This window comes from Carassius gibelio, chromosome B4 (assembly GCF_023724105.1).
Source record: "Carassius gibelio isolate Cgi1373 ecotype wild population from Czech Republic chromosome B4, carGib1.2-hapl.c, whole genome shotgun sequence".
Taxonomy (NCBI): Eukaryota; Metazoa; Chordata; class Actinopteri; order Cypriniformes; family Cyprinidae; genus Carassius; species Carassius gibelio.
This window is the reverse complement of record NC_068399.1, coordinates 20,554,402-20,574,340: the sequence shown is the minus strand read 5'-3', so window position 1 is coordinate 20,574,340 and position 19,939 is coordinate 20,554,402. Positions and strand designations below refer to the sequence as shown.

At 37.1% G+C, this 19,939-nt stretch overlaps 2 protein-coding genes across 4 annotated transcripts in view; one reads left to right on the top strand and one right to left on the bottom strand.

The window, feature by feature from the left end:
- The window catches only part of mkln1 (muskelin 1, intracellular mediator containing kelch motifs), a 22,257-nt gene extending 9,848 nt beyond the window's left edge, over positions 1–12,409 (top strand). The window contains exons 7-18 of the mRNA XM_052554949.1: positions 325–402; positions 580–645; positions 1,113–1,225; positions 3,738–3,950; positions 4,081–4,302; positions 4,649–4,778; positions 7,611–7,758; positions 8,471–8,585; positions 9,151–9,290; positions 9,785–9,887; positions 10,104–10,158; positions 10,268–12,409. Of these exons, the coding sequence (XP_052410909.1) occupies positions 325–402; positions 580–645; positions 1,113–1,225; positions 3,738–3,950; positions 4,081–4,302; positions 4,649–4,778; positions 7,611–7,758; positions 8,471–8,585; positions 9,151–9,290; positions 9,785–9,887; positions 10,104–10,158; positions 10,268–10,389 (1,505 nt within the window). The 3' untranslated portion in view covers positions 10,390–12,409. The remainder of the gene's footprint in view (positions 1–324; positions 403–579; positions 646–1,112; positions 1,226–3,737; positions 3,951–4,080; positions 4,303–4,648; positions 4,779–7,610; positions 7,759–8,470; positions 8,586–9,150; positions 9,291–9,784; positions 9,888–10,103; positions 10,159–10,267) is intronic.
- A 661-nt stretch (positions 12,410–13,070) lies between these two features.
- The window catches only part of podxl (podocalyxin-like), a 40,158-nt gene continuing 33,289 nt past the window's right edge, over positions 13,071–19,939 (bottom strand). For 2 of the 3 annotated variants that reach the window (XM_052554953.1, XM_052554952.1), the window contains exons 2-7: positions 16,902–17,507; positions 16,174–16,325; positions 16,051–16,080; positions 15,423–15,534; positions 15,078–15,277; positions 13,071–14,912 (exon numbers count right to left, since the gene is read on the bottom strand). In XM_052554953.1, coding sequence (XP_052410913.1) covers positions 14,715–14,912; positions 15,078–15,277; positions 15,423–15,534; positions 16,051–16,080; positions 16,174–16,325; positions 16,902–17,507 — 1,298 coding nt within the window. In that variant the 3' untranslated portion in view covers positions 13,071–14,714. The remainder of the gene's footprint in view (positions 14,913–15,077; positions 15,278–15,422; positions 15,535–16,050; positions 16,081–16,173; positions 16,326–16,901; positions 17,508–19,939) is intronic. The other variant, XM_052554950.1, reaches the window with a different exon arrangement.

Genomic DNA, 19,939 nt, shown 5'->3' with positions numbered 1-19,939 from the left:
CTGAGGCATTGCGATCGAATATGGCCATAGAGTGAACTGACTTGTTGTTAACTGGCTTTTCTTTGGACAAAACAGAGGCTTGAGCCACTGGTTGATCCACTGTCAGGCTAGTCAAGAACTAACCCTGTGTTAGAATGGGATAGGAGAAAGTGTTTGACGCGGCGTTCACAATTGTGTTCAATGTTCTTACATGTTCTCTTATGTGGTCACAGTGTATATTTACGGTAAATAGAACCTAATTGTACACTTGGATTGTTTCCCGCTCAGGGAGCATGCATTAGCAAATTAAAGTGCGCACTTGACTCTTTATCTGTTCTCTTCCAGATGGTTTGTTTAATCAGTACATCAGCCAGCAGGATTATAAGCCACGCTGGAGTCAGATCATCCCCAAATGTAACAAAGGTAGGACAGAACACACAAGTGGCGGCCTCTTGCTCTGAATCTGAATGCTGGACTCCAGGGAATCCTTGTCTGCTGTATTAAATGACTTAAGGGCTGTACTGATATTCAGTGTGTGTCTTGTTCCTGAAACACACAACTTTCAATTCCCTTCTGTTCTTCTTCTTTTTTTCTGATTAGGTGATGGTGATGATAACAGGCCGGGCATGAGAGGAGGTCATCAGATGGTCATTGATGTTCAGACAGGTAGGTTTGATTTGGGCGGTTATCGTGGCACTATTTAGCTTGTTCTGTCTTGCTTGTAGTGGAATGCATGCTAAGACTGCATTAAGTCCTGCTGTTGCAAGTTAAGGGCTGTTTTAAATGTGCGTGTGAATCTGTGAGCTGCTTGTTAGAGGAACAATCGATCCCCGCAGCCCTCATGTGGCTCTGTGCATTCAAACTGACCTCAAGTAACCCGCTGTACAGCTCAGCTGACGCTCAATAGCTCAAACAACTGTCTCTGCTTATCACCATGGCGACATCAGCCTTCCAACCTCAGCACACAGCTGCCTTTCAAGAATATGATGATTTATAACCGCTTTTAAAATACCATGAAAGTTTTTATCCTTTGATTTCATATTGAATTTCTTGTAAAGGTGTAAAACGCCTCACCCACTCATCATCGCTTTCTCTTTCTGTTTTTTTTTTCTATTCGCCTCTTTGTTCTGCAGAAACTGTGTATCTGTTTGGTGGCTGGGATGGAACGCAGGACTTGGCTGATTTCTGGGCATACAGTGTGAAGGAGAACCAGTGGGCCTGCATCTCCAGGGATACAGAGAAAGAGGTAAGAGAGAAAGTAAAGAAGATTGCTTTCGATTATGACTCAGCTGATTGGCACAAAAACCCCCTAGATGTTTCTTTCCATTGTGCTGTTGAGTTTCGCATACTTCGCTGTGCTTTCTGTGCACAGTTCACCGAGTGATGTTGTACTCCTTCATCTGTAGGTTCTTTTGATGGGGGGGGTTTTGACTCGTAGTTGTTTGTGAATGAGGAAGAGAATGAAGTGATTGTAATGGAAAATATGTAGAGTGACACCACACAATGCTGATGGAAGTTATAATGGAGATCTCTTTGGCTGCTGAAATCTGTATATAGTCTTGTACACTCTCCAGCTTAGACTAAGAGCTGCCCATGAATGCAGAAAGGGCCTGTCTGACTGATATGTGATATGGCCAACCGCAGTTGTTTGCCTTATGGGATGTTTCAGGGTGGGTACATCTGAATGAATGGTCTCACAAAAGTAGACCATCTCTCACAAATGGCTGTGCAGACTACAAAGAATTTTTTTTTTTCAGTATTTTATTTTATTTTTCACAAGTATAACTGACAACAATGTGTAAATTACTTATCTAGGTTACGTGCCAGTAAATTTGATAACTTTAATCTCGCAAATTTCGTATATTCCAGTGACTAGTTTTTCTTAGAGAACACATTCGAGTCCTGGTACCTTCTAAAAACATTATTATCTGAGAGACTAATTAAAGGAATAGTTCACCCAAAAATAAAAATTCTGTCATTAATTACTAGGGTTGGGATTGGGATTTGTTAGAAATTTTCCGGTTCCATTAAAAATGCACAATACTCAACTACTCAATGTTCAATACTGTTCATTACTTGCTGTCAACTTAATTTAAAGGTTGGCCATGTCAAAATTCAACATATATTACAGTAAACAAATTTTCTGATTCCGGTTCCATTTAAATGAACTATTAGTATGTTTTTACTATTTTACCTTCATTGAATGTAGTATTGCTAGAAGGTAGTGAGTAATGTTAGTCCTTCAATCAGCATGTGCTTCAAAGTTGATGTTTTTTACACCACCAATAAAATTTTGCTTTTCAAGCAGGAATAAGCTGGTTGGCCATATAGTCCCTTAAGGGCTGAGAGACACTTGTTCATTTCCCTAAATTAATGAAATATAAACTGTTATACTTATAACCATGTAAACACACTCTCCATAAAACCCCTATTTTACAAATAATAATGGAGTCAAGAGATGGTGTGATGCAATTTTGAAACATTTTGAAACATTTTAAATGCATGAAAATAAATATTTTCTATCACTTTGTTTATCTCTTTTGAAATGACCTACCTGTACACTAAATAATCTATCCCTCATAATTGCACAACAATAGAAGTATATTTTTAGTGGTCCAAGATGAAGTCAGTATGTATATTAATGACAGTATGGGACAAATATAATGTAATTCAGTGGCAGAAGGTTCAGCAGTGTGAGGTGTGAGTGTGCGTACAGTCGAGGGAAACATGTGTTCGTTATCTAAAGACACTGCGGCATGGCGAGTCTGAGGAGTGCGCATTGGAAACAATGTGCTCAGTAATTTTTAGAGAGGCAGGGTGGCATTTCTGTTATTCGGTTTGTGACATTCTTTACGGGAAACGCCTATTTATCAGAACACTGGCGCAAGGCTGATCACAGCGCTTGGTCACATGTTGCACCAGAACCATTTTCGAAACGTAGAAATTGCTCACAGTTCCAGTTCTTTTAAAAAAACAAAACCAGAACAGTTCCCGACACTACTAATTAGTCATCCTCATGTTGTTTATCTTCGAAACACAAATTGAGATGTTTTTGATGAAATCTGTGAGCTTTGTTACACTGCATAGACAGCAATGCAGCTGTTCAAGGCCCAGAAAAAGTAGTAAAGACATTGTAAAAAATAGTCCATGTGACATCAGTGCATCAACCTTCATTTTGTGAAGCTATTACAATACTTTTTGTACTAAAAGAAAACAAAAATGATGACCTTTCAACAATTTCTTCTCTTTTTTTTTTGTCAGTCTTCAACACATTCATGACAGTACCACGATGAATGAGAAATAGTTGAATAAAGACTTTATTTTAGTTTTCTTTGTGCACAAAAAGTATTCTTCTAGCTTCATAAAATTATGGTTGAACCACTGATGGACTATTTTATGGGTGTCTTTCTTTGCTACCTTTCTGGGTCTTGAATGTGGTAGTTGCATTGCTGTCTATGAAGAGTCAGAAAGCTCTCGGATTTCATAAAACTGATTCAAAAATATCTTAACTTCTGTTCTGAAGATGAACAAAGGTATTACCGGTTTGGAGTGCCATGAGGGTGAGTAATTAATGACAGAATTAAAATTTTTGGGTGAACTATCCCTTTAAAAGCTAAAAAAAAAAGGGTTTTGTGTTACTTAGGGAGAAATAAAATTTTGAAAAAACTAGATTTTTTTTTTGCTATATGTATCAGTTGATCTATGGGTGATCTGACTTAGAGGCAAAATCTATAAAGGTTGTTATATATTTGTTTTAGAACGGTCCCAGTGCTCGGTCGTGTCACAAAATGTGCATTGACTCTCAGCGGAGACAAATCTACACGCTGGGCCGTTATCTGGACTCCTCTGTCAGAAACAGCAAGTCACTAAAGAGTGACTTCTACTGCTATGACATTGACGCCAACACATGGACTCTCCTAAGTGAAGACACGTCCGCTGATGGAGGACCCAAACTCGTGTTCGACCACCAGGTATGTGTTTTATATGGATATATGCCCACACACCACCAGGAGTCTCCCTTGTACAGGTTAATGATGAACAGTTCAGTATCTCTCAGGTATTTGGACAAACCTTCTGTCTTTCTCTCTCTCTCTCTCTCAGATGTGCATGGACTCTGAGAAACACATGATTTACACTTTTGGTGGTCGCATTCTGACGTGTAACGGCAGCGTGGATGACAGCCGAACGTCAGAACCTCAGTTCAGCGGACTTTACGCATATCACTGTCAAGCTGGCAGCTGGAGTCTGCTCAGAGAAGACTCGTGTAACGCCGGGCCGGAGGACATCCAGTCCCGCATCGGACACTGCATGCTCTTCCACACGGTCTGTCTCCTTAGTAATGACCCATAAAGCACTCGCTCTGAGCTGCAACTCAGATATGTTGCATGTTGACTTCATTTTTTGATAGATGCATTTGTGGCTTTTCTGGTATGAATTAGGACTCATTCTCTCTCTCTCTCTCTCTCTCTCTCTCTCTCTATTAATATATATATATAGAACAACATTTCCCAATAAGATAGTTGATTACAAAAATGGTTTTTAGACAGATGAGTGGTGAGTTTTTTAATTTATTGGTGTTTATTGGTTTAAGTTTATTGGTGCTAAGTGGAATTTATGGGTGGTTTTGACAACAAATTTGATTTGACAATTTTTCGTTTCTCTCCCACAGAGAAATCGCTGCCTGTACGTTTTTGGAGGTCAGAGGTCCAAAACGTACTTGAATGATTTCTTCAGTTACGACGTTGATGGTGACCACGTGGAGATCATCTCAGATGGCACCAAGAAGGACTCGGGCATGGGTATGATGTCATTAGCAAGATGATTTTTTTGTGTGTCTTTTTTGACATAATTTCAAGATTTTTCTTTTTGTCACACTGTATAAATAGCTATGTTTCCATCAACCTGCTTTTATGCGCATTTTGAAGTATTGCATCTGAAACAAGAAATGCAAACGCCATATTTTGAAGAAAAAACAGCAAATTGATCTCCTTGCACAGCATCTGAAATGTAATGGTCATTCTTAAATACCCGAGCAAAGTCATCAAAGTATTTCTGTATAACTGCATCCGAGCTGTCTTCCCTTAAATTAATTTCGGAAACTTTGGATGGAAACCCAGCTGATGGCTCTCACAAAGCCGTGCCCTGAGAAGACGCTCCTTAAAAGAAGAGCAGAGGAATCTTAAGCATGAAGGTGACATCATGTTCAGAAATAGAGTTGAATCAGGTGGGGATTATGTCACTGCTGCGGCCAGTTATGTACAGCTGAGGCGAACATGTGATCTGTTGCAGCTAAATCAACTTGACATCAGCAGTCTCCATGATACTGATATACACAGATCTGCTGGTCTGGATGATGGTGATGAGCGTTTCTCGTGAGAATAGTCCTGATGAGAGCTAAATATTACAGCACATTCCTGAGCAGGGAGACAAGGTTTTTGAGGTAACAACATTCCTCTGTACAAAGAACACGCATTCTGACTCTCATCAAGAGATTCTCCTCTGAAGACTCGGCATCAAATATACATTTTAATATTTAAAGTCTTCTCTGTTAGATTTGCAGCCTTAGATGAATCTGGTTATGTAAGACTGTATTTCTTTTTTTCCTCGAGAAAATGCTAGTCTTACAGACACTATGTTAAAAGTGTTCAAAGGTATTGCTAAGTGCTTACTACTTAACCCAAGTCTCAGTGATATTCTGGTCCCTGCATAGGGCACAGATCCCTCCCTTAATGAACATTTTAATTTTTAATTTGAGGTTCTGCTTTTTTGCTGTTATTAACTGAAATGAAAACTATTAAAATCAGTTGCAGAATAAAGCTAAAATATTATTATTAGATGAAAAGCCTTAATTAAGATTAGAAATATTGGCAGCTAATTAAAATAAGTTATGTTCGAGGTATTCAAATTATAATAAATGTATTAGAAACTTGACATGCACATAACAAAATGAATAAAACATGAACAAAAATGTAAAAGGAGCACTATCAAAATTATAAAAATAAAAGCTCATTCAAAATACTATTAAATGCTATAAAAGTAAATAAATAATAATAATAAAAAAAACCTTGAAACATCTGTGTCTTTATTAAAAAATCAGTTTGAAGTTCTCAGAACTTTGATTGGCTTCTGAAGAACTGAGTATGTTCTTAGAAAATACTTCATGCCCACGCACTTGTGGTGATTTGCTCACTCGTTTTATTACTCGTCTTAGCCACACATGCATACAAATGAAAATCGCAAGCACAATCAAGTCTTACAACAAAGCAGACTTTGTAAAACGTCGGTGATCAGCTTGGAGAAGAATTTGGTGAGCAGACAGGTCATCATGTCTGCACACCCACATAATGTCCCCCAAATGTTTCTTCGCTTTCTCTATAATCAGTAACGAAAGCATGATATTGTGTCAAGCTTGATGGAACATACCAAATCAAACAGCCAGTTCACAGAGTGGAGAGGCACAGGAGGTGAACGAGTGTGAGAGCTCGGTGAAGCCCGAGAGAGACTGTGCAGACACAGGCCTGTGACACACTTCCTGTTCTCATAAACAGATTGTGTAAAATCTCAATGGGTGACTTGACGCAATGAGAGAGTATAAAAAGACCTCTGTGTTCTCTCTGTTATCGCGTTAGAGAGAGATGTGTGTGCGACGAGGACAGGGGGTGACAGAAAGAGAACAAGAGCTACAAGGCAGCGGAGAGAGACAAAAATAAGACTGAACAAAACACAATTTACCAGGAAGGAAACAGTGAGCCCAAACAGTTTGTTCTTAACCAAACCTTAGAGGAATAGGTTGCCCCCCAAAAATCTTTTATCTTGTAGTTCCAGGACAATGTTTTTTTAAGCATAAAAATTTGTGATTGTAATTAAAAATGGAATTACAGGCCAGATTCTAGCTAAATAAACAAACTCTAAATAAATTATTACAAATTGAAGAGAATAGATACCCTGGAGAGGTTTATTATTATTATTTCCTTAGTGTTTGTTTAATATTATTATTTCCTTAGTTTTGTATTAATATAATATTAAATATTGTAAACATTAATGTACAGCAGTGCTTGAAAAATTTGAAATATAAATATTTATAAATATATATATTTTGTATTTTTATTTAATAGCAATTCAGTTACATAAAGGTAATAAAAGAATAATGTGAAAACCAACAATAAATACAAAAATAATACAAGTATACAATTACATTCTATGAATTCACTTGCTAATGCAATATTTAATCAATCTATTTAAAATATTATATATTTTTAAATATTTTGTTTTATTAATATAGTTTAATCAAACATTTTAGAACATTATCAAACAATGTATAAAAATATTGAATATTATATATGGTCATATTAATGTACTAAAGAAATAATGCTAAACTTCATGGCCGATTTACATATTAAACAAATATAGCAAATTTTTTAATTCTGTAATTCATTCACCATTTCCGGGTGGGAAATGACCATTAATATGACCTTTGGTACAGCTTTTGCAGAGTCTGGCTGTAACCATAAAAAATAGAGACGGTTTGCATGTTATTTCCAATGATCACCCCAAGCTGCTACATCATAATGCTTTAAACCGTTTGTGCCTTCTCTTAATGATCTAAGCTGAAGTCTGTGTTTGTGTTGCAGTACCAATGACAGGATTCACTCAGCGTGCCACCATCGACCCAGAGCTCAACGAGATCCACGTTCTATCAGGACTCAGCAAAGACAAAGACAAGCGCGAGGAGAATGTACGCAACTCCTTCTGGATCTACGACATTGCACGCAACAACTGGTGCGTGAGTTCTTGGACACACTGTTCATCTGTACAGCACCGCACATTGAATGCTAATGAGGTTCACTAGACCTGTGTTTATAAGCTGCGGCCAAGAGGACTGCCTACATCGGTAATCCACAGAGCGCTTTCAGGCACTTAATTCCTGAGGTTTAAGATTGCCATACACTGCTGGAAAAGAAGGAAATCTTCAGTTATGATGAAAAAATATGATATTTCCTTCCTGGACTGCATGTTCTCTGTTCAGTGCATTGAACATACATTACAGAGCCAACGATGAGCGTAATTGCCTCGTGCAAAACCCCCTTATATAAATTGTTCACACACATTCACATATTTTGAATAAAGCAAGAGCGAAAGTTGTATTTCAAAGGAAAGTCTGACCTTCAGAAAGGGAGTTGGTGACCATCAAACAGGAACAGAATGTTCTCTGCTTGCATGTGGGTCTGGCCGCTCGTGTCTGTGTGTGTGTGTGTGTATTAAATGTGCTTAAACTGAGGGAGAAAAAAAACCTTTGTTCTGTACGCTAATTGAAGCAGTTGGCTTATGGCTTCTGAAAAATCAGTCTGTCAGTGTTTCCTTTGGATCTGGTGTACTGGTTTCTGTCTTTTTGTTTATTTGACTGGATTTGGGTGGGTGCGTGTGTGTCCACTTTTCTAGGACAGTATGCACAGTTTAGTATGAAAGACTAAGCCTGTGTGTTTGTCTGCAGGTCGTGTGTTTATAAGAATGACCAGGCGGTGAAAGAAAACCCCACTAAGGCCCTGCAGGAAGAGGAACCTTGTCCTCGTTTTGCTCATCAGCTTGTCTATGATGAGTTGCACAAGGTAATGTAGATCATTGCACTTCCACACCCATTGTCAATATGAATCATGAACAGTGTGGTGGTGTGGTTTAGGATTTTTTTTGTCAAATATCCTTACATTTTTGTATGTATTATTTTAACTTCAGGTTTCTTCAATTAAAATGTTTATACTTCTTTTTAAATATTATGTAATCTAAACAATACAATCAAATTATTACAATGTGTGTACTTTTATATTATATTATACTTTAGTATTAATAGAATTACTACTAATAATAATAGTGTTAATATAAAATTAGGCCATTGAAGTCTTAACTAGCTATTTAATCATTTATTTTGTGATATTTAACACAATAAAATAATAAAATTGACTGATAATTGTTCTGTTGCCCAAAATGATTGCAAATTACCAGATGCAACGGCTTTCAAATTATAAGGTTTTAACACTTGTAGAGACATGTAAATGTAAATTATATTTACCACAGGCACTTTGACAGCTTAAGCTTATATAACACTAATTTCCTTTATTGCTGTACTGATTAATCAAAGCAATTAGCAGGGGATTGACATGATGATATGGTACACAGGTGCATTACCTTTTCGGTGGAAACCCGGGGAAGTCCAGCTCACCCAAAATGAGATTGGATGATTTCTGGTCCCTAAAGCTGTGTCGGCCTTCCAAAGAATATCTGCTTCGACACTGCAAATACCTCATTCGCAAATACAGGTACAAATATATTTTCATACGAGTACAAAAGTGCTTCCCCTGTTACAATCTGCTGCTCAGTGACTCATCATTCTGACCTCACAGTTCATGATAAAAAACATTGTGCTTAAGAATAATGTTTACTGAATTGGGTCGTCTGAAGCCAAAGATCACTGTCAGATGCTCTTAGTTTCCAAACATCGCTAGGAAAGTGTTTAGATATCTATTCAGTGTTAATATGAAGAACATGCTCTTGCTCTGATCCGACCCAGCTGTATTATGTAATTGCAGTGTCATGCAGCACTGCAGTTAGTGATTAAATTACAGTAGTATTTTTCCATTGGTGCATGTGATTTCTGCACATTTAGTGCCACCTGGTGGCCATATTTGGTTACTTAATGGAATAGAAGTGTACCTAGAAATAAAAAACAAAAAATTGCCAAATTTGTGGATATGTGTTTTTTCATTTAAGCCAAATGTTCACCTTCTGCTTGCTGCCTTCTGTGTGTTTGCAGGTTTGAGGAGAAAGCTCAGACCGAGCCCTTGAATGCACTTAAATACCTACAGAATGATCTGTCTCTTACTGTGGACCACACCGACCCCGATGAGACAAAAGAGGTCAGGACCAAACAAAAAGAAGCTGTTACATTTAAGGATTAAGCATGTATTAAAACTTTAAACTTTTGTTGATTGAGTCCGTTTGTGCATTTATATGTATTTTAATAGTTTGATTCCAGTTGGACTTAAGCAAATATCATGTCAGATACTGAAAATGTATTAGGTCTAATAGATAATTAAAAGTGCTTTCTGTGTGTTTTTTTTTTTTTCCTGTAGTTCCAGCTCTTACCCTCAGCTCTGTTCAAATCCAGCTCAGACTTCATTCCTCTCGGTGAGAGCACTGTTTGATGAATACAACTGTCCTCCAATCATGTTCTTCTATAACTGTGGAAATCAGATGTGCTTTAATATTAATGATGTTTTTCTTCTCTTCATCACAGGTTTTTCAGATGTGGATCAGACGTATGCCCAGCGCACACAGTTGTTCGACACACTTGTCAATTTCTTCCCTGACAACATGACCCCACCCAAGGGTAACCTTGTCGACCTCATCACCCTGTAGCCACACCCCCACACAGTAGACCACACCCTCTTTAGACCTCTCAGACTCCTCCCACCCAAAACAGAGGTTATTTTTCTACATTTTCCACCCGAGGTGTGCCGTGCCCTCCTACTGTGTTTCTTCCTACAGAAGTAATGCCACTTAAACATCACTGAGATTTACTTACAATGCAGAAATATAATTTTCTACTTTGGAGTGCCAGGGTTGTGCTTTTTTATTTTTTTATTTAAAAAAAAAAACTGTCAGAATTAGGTTTAAATTTGCATATCTGCCAAATTGCACACTGAGTTGATTTATTTTTATTTTTAAACAAAGTTGACCTTAGTTTTTCAGGTCTGTTTGAGTTAAATTTTTCAAATTTTCTTTCATACAGGTTGAAATGTAGGTTATAAATCCGAACAGTTTAAATCATAAATGGGTGGATTTGATTTGTGAACTGTGTGATCATCATGTTCGTTTTTGCTTTGCTATTTTAAATCAGATTTTAATGGACAAACACATGTGCGGTGAGCTAGTGGAGGCCGAAGAAAAGATCAGAGTGCCCTCTAGAGTCAGTTCTCTCAGTCTAGTAGATCAGTTCTGTTCACTCTCAGTACTGGATTTAAATACTGGCTTTCATTTAAACCTGCTGCTGCTATTTATTGCTGCCCTGAAATTAGTGCTTTCTTTGACTCTTTAATAGTGATGAAATGCATTATTCCATGATTAAGTTCTCATCCACAGATCTTAAAAGGAATACAGTGACATGTTTAAGGTTTTATGCACAAACATAGGTACACAAGAACTGTTTTCCACTGTGTGTAGGAATGCAAATATTATGATCCTTCATGGCAGCACTTTGTACTTTATAACAGGTCTTTACAGTTATATCCATTAGCGAATGGATAAAGAACACTTTGCTGCAATTAGACGAACTGAAGACGTGGATTATTAGATTTTTTTTTAAATGTAGATTTACTTCAGTTTGTGGCTGCTTTTGACTGTAACTCAATATAGTCCTGTGTTACATATACTTCAGCTTACTGGTACCAACTCAAAGAAGCCTTATTGGGACCACCGGAGACAGAAGAGACCCCTCACTATTTATTATTATTATTTCTTGGTGAACTTTAGCCCTGAATGTCATGTCTTGTGTTTTGTCTCTGTCTATGATGTCATAGAGACGTCTATATGTGCCCTTCATTCCGTATGAGCTTCCGGATTGTTTACAATTCTGGACCGAAGTGTGATAGTCTTCCATATAGTCCATCTGGATTACTTGGTCTCCATTTGTGTAGTGTTAGTTTAACAGCAGTTATTTTTGTTATTTGTCTCCCTGTGTATGAGTAGGAAGTGTTTGCCCTGCAAAAACAATATTCTGGTAATTGGATCGATCTTAAATTTTCTGTACTTATGGCTTCACCCACGCAGAAACCAAAGGCTCAAGGAACTATGAGACAGTACATTATGCTTCACCCTGCTGATTGTGTCATATCTCAATTCCCTGAACTCAGTATTAGCTGTAATTTGGCTCTGTGGAGATACACTCACAGCGCACTGGAGTGTGGAAGTTTGTGATTGGCCCATACGTGATTTCTAAGATTTATTGCTCTTTATTTCTTTCCTGATGTGAAAGCAATTCTGGTGTATATGATTTGGAAACCAGGGCTTACTTTTGCCTTTCATAGATTTAGCATTGTCTTTGTGCCAGGAAGAAAGTTCCTGAAAAAAATGGGTATGAAAACAGTGAAATCAAATATACACGAGAGGATCGACACTTACAACCGACACTTAATGCCAAAAACGTTTTCTTGCTTTCGGTGTACATTTTTGCAGTCTCAGAGATGAAGTGACTTTTTCTCTTCTTCTCTCATGGAAATCCTCATCTCGTGGAGCCCCCTCTCTGCTCTTGAGCGAGGGTACCTTGAGATGTCAGCACTACACTGTGGCTCTCATGAATGTGTAGAACCTATTAAAGAACTGCATTGTATGTAATGTACATAAAAGAATAAAGATTGTATTTTGTTCAAGTTTTCTTAAATATTGCCTCGGTCTTCCATTAACGTAAACCTATAAAACGTTATTTAAACAAAATTATGTTCATCTAAGAATACTGAAACAGTGTCATGGTTTCCACAGAGCAATTAAGCAGAACAACCATTTTTAATGTTGATAATAAGAAATATTACTTGAGCAGCGAATGTTTTCTGAAGGATCATATGAGGCTGAAGACTGAAGCAATCACTGCTGAAAACGGTTGTGCATCACAAATAAATTCAAATAAAAATATATATTAAAATGTAAACTCTTTTTAAAATTGTAATTATTTCACTTTTTGCTGTATTTTTTTATAATAAATTAACTTTGGTTAACATAAGGAACTTATATACAATTATTTGAATATATCTGGAATCTGAAGGTGCAAAAAAATCTAAATATTGAGAAAATCGCCTTTCAAGTTGTCCAAATAAAGTTCTTAGCAATGCATATTAATAATCAAAAATTTATTTTGGTATATTCACAGTAGGAAATTTACAAAATATAGTTACTAAATTCTTGGCATAAAAGAAAAATCAATAATTTGACCCATAAGATGTATTGTTGGCTATTTCTACAAATATATGCGTGTGATTTATGACTGGTTTTGTAGTCCAGACACAATTGTTTAATGCATTGTGTAATTTAAGATGAAGTGCCTTGACAACTGTAAAACACACTTTTTATTTATTTATTCATATTAGAAATCATGGCCATCCCCATCCAATCTGACAGAGATGAAGCTTCCAGTGTATCAGACCCCTGTCGTTTGCACACAGCAGCAAACTGACTTCAAAAACAGAAAACAACTATAAACTCAACCTTAATACTTAGGTGAAAGTACAACAGCTAAACTGAGACAGCAGTGAATTTCTTTTATGCAAAAATTTGTGTAGTGCATGCAAAAAACAAAAAAAACACAACAACATTAAAACAATTAAATAAAACATCTCCAAAGAAAAAGGTGATCTTTCTGATTAAATACAATTGACACATTATGATTTTTTTACCTGTAAATAAACTCAAAGAATGTGAGTTGTGTTGAATTTGTGTCAAATGTTTAAGGTTGGAGACTGAAAACCTTCATACTAGCATGATTACCAACACAGAGACATGAGTGGAGCAGATGAAAGATAATGAAAGATTATCTGCTAATCATACTTTTGCCCCATAGTCTAATTTACCAGGATGAATTATCCATTGGTCCAAGTCTAGTTTGGTGCCTATGAGTGTCAATCTTTCCTAAACAGAAAATGAACACATTATGGACGAAGCATAAAAATAAGCATTATATACAAGCACATCAATCACATTCTGCTGAAATAATACAAGGAAAAGTGATGGAAATGTTTAAAGTAGTAATACAATGTATGCTCAGTTTTATCAGGTAGAAACAACTTTGAGTTTTCTTTTCATAACATCATTTTTAAAAATCAATCATGTAAATCATGTAAAATGTCACAGAAATCCACTGGTCAGAATCTGTGAACCTTGAATCCAAGGTTCATTAACATAAGCAACTTTACATCGCTTGACAGCATTTTAGAGTAGTTCAGTTTCAGAAAGAATTTTTTATTTGTCATCATTTCTCACCCCAAACTTGTTTCAAACCTATATGAGTTTCTGTTCCGATCCCAATCTTTTTCAAAATATCTTCTTTTGTGTTCAACAGAAGAAAGAAACTCATATAGGTTTGGAACAAGTGGGGGTGAGTAAATGATGACAGAATTTTAATTCTGAAAGTGATCTACTCATTAAAGGCATCATAAGGCACACGCCTAATGCAAAGACAGTGAAATCAATGCCTTATTTTGGCCAGCTTCAAATTTAGAGAATGCAGTCCCAACATGCATTGCAGTTGGAAAAACATTCCAAGATGGCGAGCAAAATCGTAATTCTTTTTTAAGTCAATACTGAAAATAATAGGACCAAATCTTTTATAAACCATAAATGTGCTATTTTAACTTATATTTGTTAGATATTTTAAATAGTTTATTAGGAAACTATTTGTGTGCTGAAGAAAAGTTAAGGCACATAGAGACATCACAGATTGTACATTGACATTCCATTTACAGATTTTCCCTTTCCCATCCACAGAGACACACAAAACCTGAAAACATTTCCACTATTTCTAGCACATACTTGACATTCAACTACTTTATTACACCATATACACCCAGGCACCAAATGAAACCATTGTCGTTTGATAGTCTTTATGTCAATCTCTGCTTTCTCTTCATTCTGGCCGGTCACAGTCTACGGTAATGAGAGCAGCAGGTTTCCTTCTCCAGACGGTTCATCTGATGCCATTACAAGTGTGTGTCTTCTTCATCAGGTATGTCCTCTTTCAGCAGGTTGTCTATGGGGACGATCCAGCTGTCGTTGAAATCCCTGTTCATTGTCAGTTTTTTCTCTTGCATCTCCGGCTGGACCTCCATCACCTCCAGCGTAGGATTGTCATGATAACCGTTTTCCACTGTCTGGAGCTCTTCTGTCAGGTGTTGCTGCTGAGGGGAAGTACAAATTGGGATGTTAAACCGCATTGGAATTCAGAACGTAACTTTTAACTTTGAATTGAATTAATTAGAAAATTCATCATTCGTAGATAAATCTATTGAAAGTAGGCCTCAATGTGAGTCTGATTCATCTTTGTGTTTGGAATTGAGCATTACCTGGTTCTTCCTGTAGGATCTGCGATGATAAGTGCAGTATGCAGCAAAGCAGCACAGAATGAGCACCAAAGCGCCACAAGAAGCCAAGATGGCGATTAACGTGTCTGGTATTGTGTCCTTGTTAAAATCCTCTTTATGAGTATTATTGTCTGGAGCTTCACTGACTTGTTTGTAGTTTTCTGGCGGTATCACTTGGTCAGCTGTAAATAGAAAAGGAAGTGAATTACTATACATTTTTTGTACTTATGTTATTAAAGATAACCGAACGTAATATAGCAAGCACTGAATACAGTGGTTTCTCTAGAAGGGATTTAATCTGTTTGGAAGCCATAACATTTCCCTCACCATCTATTATTACTGTTGCAGTTAATTGATTGTCTTGAATTGTCACGTTGATAATGCAATTTCCTTTCATCGTCTGAAGCAGCATCTTACAGGTTTGACCCAGGACGTGATTCTGTGTGAACAAAATAAATATTAGAATGGTAGCACTTCTTGTTCAGCTGCATGTTTTGCTAATTTTAAAGAGAAAAACGATAGATTTTGTGAGGTCATTCACGGTTCGTACTGTTGTTCATCAAGAAATGTTTTCTAGCTCCATTTAATATATTGTTCAGTATGGAAGCCTGTTTCTGCCATGGAATAAAAAAATTAATAAAAAGGTAACTGCAAGTCAGAATTGTGAGGGGGGGAAGTATATACGATTTTTGACTTTTTCTCAGAATTCTCAGTTTTGTATTCACTTGGAGTTCTGAATTTAATCTCATTTCTTTATTTTTTTTCTTTATTTTTTTTTATTGTGTGGTGAAAACAGGCTTCCTTACTTTTGTGATTGATTTTACTAATATTTAACAGTGCATTTACTGTTGTACCAGAGTTTATAGAGTTATTGATATTGACTTGTAAATGTAAATGAGCTCTCTGTGACCAGGACTGGAGTTATTGTAAGTGTTATTGTCATTTATGGACTCACCTCATTGCTTTTGCTTAGATTAAAGGAATACTGCAGAAGAGATAATCAACAGTATCATTAACAATATCTGGATCAAGAATATAAACAATATATAAAGAAAGACCCTAAATGTTGGTATTTTACTTGAATGATTTCTAGGGGAGTGTTAGTTGTAATATCTACATCCCCTTGCAGGTCTGATCTGATCGAGGCTGTAGCTGTTTGTGGTGTCGTTGTCCCAAGACTTTGAGTAGCAGTAGATTTAGAGCTTGGTGCTGTTGTGATTGGTAATTCAGCTGAAAAGTAACATGAAAAGGAGACACTTTTTAATAGTTCAAACTAAATTTACAGTCTCTCATCCTTTGCTCACCCCTTTTGTCATTCTGAACTCATTTGTATTGCTTCTGCTGAACACACCAGATTTTATGTTGAGGACTCAAAGCTCTTTCCCCTACAACAAATACTAGTGACCATGAGTTAACAAGTTAAAAAAAAAAATAATAATAATCACACGAGTAACCTATTTGTGTGAAATTAAATTTAAATTGTTATTAACTGAAAGTCTTACCCTACACTCTAGCACTCAAATCTCAGTTGCATACAGTGTGTACACATTTATGTTGGATATTTATTAGTGATGGCTGGTTTTTGTGTTTTGTAACTTTGTTTTGTATTATGTTATCACACTCAATATAAAGGTACAGTGTCAATATTCTTCAAAAGTGCTGCTTTTGTGTTCAGTGGAAGAAAGCAAGTCATATGAGTTCTATAACCACAGAATTTTCTTCTCTTTCCATCAATAAATATTCAAGCATTGTTGTGTTGTGTTGAGCAGTCATAAAGTTTGTACTAAAGTGATTCCTGCGACTTACAGGTTTTGGTAACAGCAGATGTGGCTCTCTGTGTAGACATGAGTTGGGTGGTGCCATCTCCATTAGGAAAAGTGGTTGCATGTTTATTTAAGTCGGTGGTACCTTGTTTGGGATCGGTTGTGGTGAGAGTTGTAGGTGAATTTGGAGGAGTGATGGTTGTAGTAGTGGGGGTAGTGCCTTCATTGGATGTCATGGGTTGAATTGTTGTGACTTGGGTTGTGACTTGACTAGTTTGTGAGGGTGTGTTAGTGGTTATGTCTTGATTAGCCTCTGCTGAAGATGGTCCAGTCTGATCTGGTGAAGTGGCTGGTTGGCTAGTGGTTGGCGCTTGTGTAGTGGACTCTGATGAAGTACTGGACTCTGATGGAGTAGGAGATTTACTGGGCTCCAATGTGGCGGGTGTAGTAGCAGGTGTAGTGTCACGTAGAGCAGACTCTGATGAGGCAGAAGAAGTGGTGGGTTTAGTGGAATTCAATGAGGTGAAAGGAGGGGTGGATTTAGTGGAATCTGCTGCAGTGGTAACCACTGAGGTGGGTGAAATGGAACTGTTTGGGGCTGTAGTTGAATTATCATTAGCATTGCACTGCATGCCTTGCAGGAGGGTGCCTATGAAGAACAAACAAAACAGACAAGAAAGAGTGTAAGAATATACTGCTTTGCAGACTCAAAATTTCAAATTGATTCTGTGCAATTGCTGTAATGCAGCATTTGAAGTAAACAGTAGCAGTGCTGGTGAAAATTCTTTCATGCATGCTAAAAAAATGCTTCTTAACTTGTATGATATTGTTGCAACAGTTGTTTGAATGGGACAGTTTCTAGTGATGTAATCGTCCAGCTCAGTTCAATTTAACCTGTTTAAATAGAATCTGTGCAATCAACTCTTCAACTCTAGCAATCCTAAGTAGTAGTAACTAAGCAACAGCCTCTGGATATATATAGGCTATAACAGAGTACCGGCACCTCTCACTGGAAATGTGTAGGTGTGTTATGTGTAAGCCAGGTTAAAGAGACTGGCAAAATTTAAACTGACAGTGTGGGTCTGCCTCCTGAACAGTGTTAGGTAGATTATTCCAGAGTTTGGGTGCTAAATAAGAAAAGAGTTTTGAGAGCACAGCTGATGTGGAGGACTATAATACAATAAGAGAGCTCATTCAAGTTCTGAGGTGCTAAACCATTCAGGGCTTTATACTTAATTGGCAGGATTTTAAAATCTATACAGTGTTTAACAGCGAGCCAGTGCAGTGTTGAAAGAACCAAGCTAGTATGGTCATACTTCCTGGTTCTAGTAAGAAAACTAGCTGCTGCATTTTGGACCAGCTGGAGTTTGTTTAGAGTTTGCATAAAGAACCACTACCCAATAAAGCATTACAAGAATCTAACCTTGAGGTCATGAACATTTCTGAACATTGACATTGAGCGCAACTTGGACATATTTTTGTACATCTTTGGTATTTTGTGTGTTTCTTTCGCAGGAAAGATTGCTATCAAAGAGTACACCTAGGTTTCTAACTGAGGAAAATAATTTAATTGACAGTGAATTGACATGATATACAGCCAAGTATGGTGACCCATACTCAAAGTTTGTGATTTCACAGTGTGTGTTTGTTCACTGGTGTATGTGTGCACTTTGGATGGGTTCACTCATACTCATACTCAGAGTTCGTGCTCTGTATTTAACCCCAAAGTACTATACACATGAACGCAATATACTTATTTTTTTGTGAATGGTTATGAATGAGAACTCCGGTTAATAAGAGTGTATCCAGCTGGATTGTGTATACAATACTTAAGATGGAACACTGTTTGTTGTTTTGTTTATTATTTTTTATTTTTTATTTTAAGAGAGATGGGAGCGAGAAACAAAATAGAAAAAGGCAATAGATGCAAATGCTAACGCGCGGTCTTAGAATAAAAGTGAAAAATTAAATGAATCAGATTGGTTTGGTTCGATAATATCAGAAATATGATGGGAATGAAGTTATATTTTATCACTTTAAACAACAGAGAGTGATAGTAGGATAGAGATTCTACAGAAAAGTGAAGCTACACAGAGCTACAAAATCACAAACCACTCAGCAGCACGGCAGACAGGAACCAGTCTACATCCAGGTGCTATAATAGCTCATTATCTTGATGTAATGGTGGGAGTTTATCTCTGTTTGTAGTGAGCTGGACAGGACACTCCATACAGTAACTTAGGAAGTAACACACCTACTCTTATGGGTGGAACCACAGATGCCAAAACAATGGTTTCTAAATCTGCTTCATAGTCTCTTGAGGCTTAAAACAATAGCCTTTCTCTCTAGTTCTTAAGTATATATTTAGTAATCATCAGATTTTTAGCTGCTGTTCCAGTATTTATCAGAGTTACAATTGTTTTAATATTATTTTACAGTTTAATATTATATCCTGTGCAGAAAAATAAAGACAAACTAAATGTAAAGTGACATTACTTTTAAAACATCATTGGCTCATTCTAGACACCACAGCAACTGTTTATATCAATCGGTTCAGGACTTTTTGAACTGAAGATGAACATCGAGCCGAGCCAGATATGGAACGAAAGAATGACTCATTCACGAGTCAAGAACCGGTTGCATCGGTTTTCAGATAACCAGTAGTGATGGGAAGTTCGGTTCTTTTATGCGAACCGGCTCTTTCGGACAGTTCGATTCAATAAACCGGTTGAAAAAACAGTTTACCAGTTCTTTTGTGCTTGACGTCATTGGCAATTATTGGCCTTCATCCAAGCCGGTTTATCCGCGCTCATAACATTAGCACAGAATCAGTTCAGAATCAATCACCAAAAGAATCAGTTCGGTTCAGATGCTCTGTGTGTTGGTCTGCTTCACGCTGAATCACACATGCACAGTATCATCAGCTCCTCAGTTCTCGAATCAGACGCGTCCGACAGAAACGGTTCTTGACTCAAGAACGAGTCAATCTTTCATTCGTTATCTGGCTCGGCTCAGTGTTTATCTTCAGTTCTCTCTTCACAGCAGTTCAGTCAGTGTAGTGATTTGTTCGCGAACCGGACA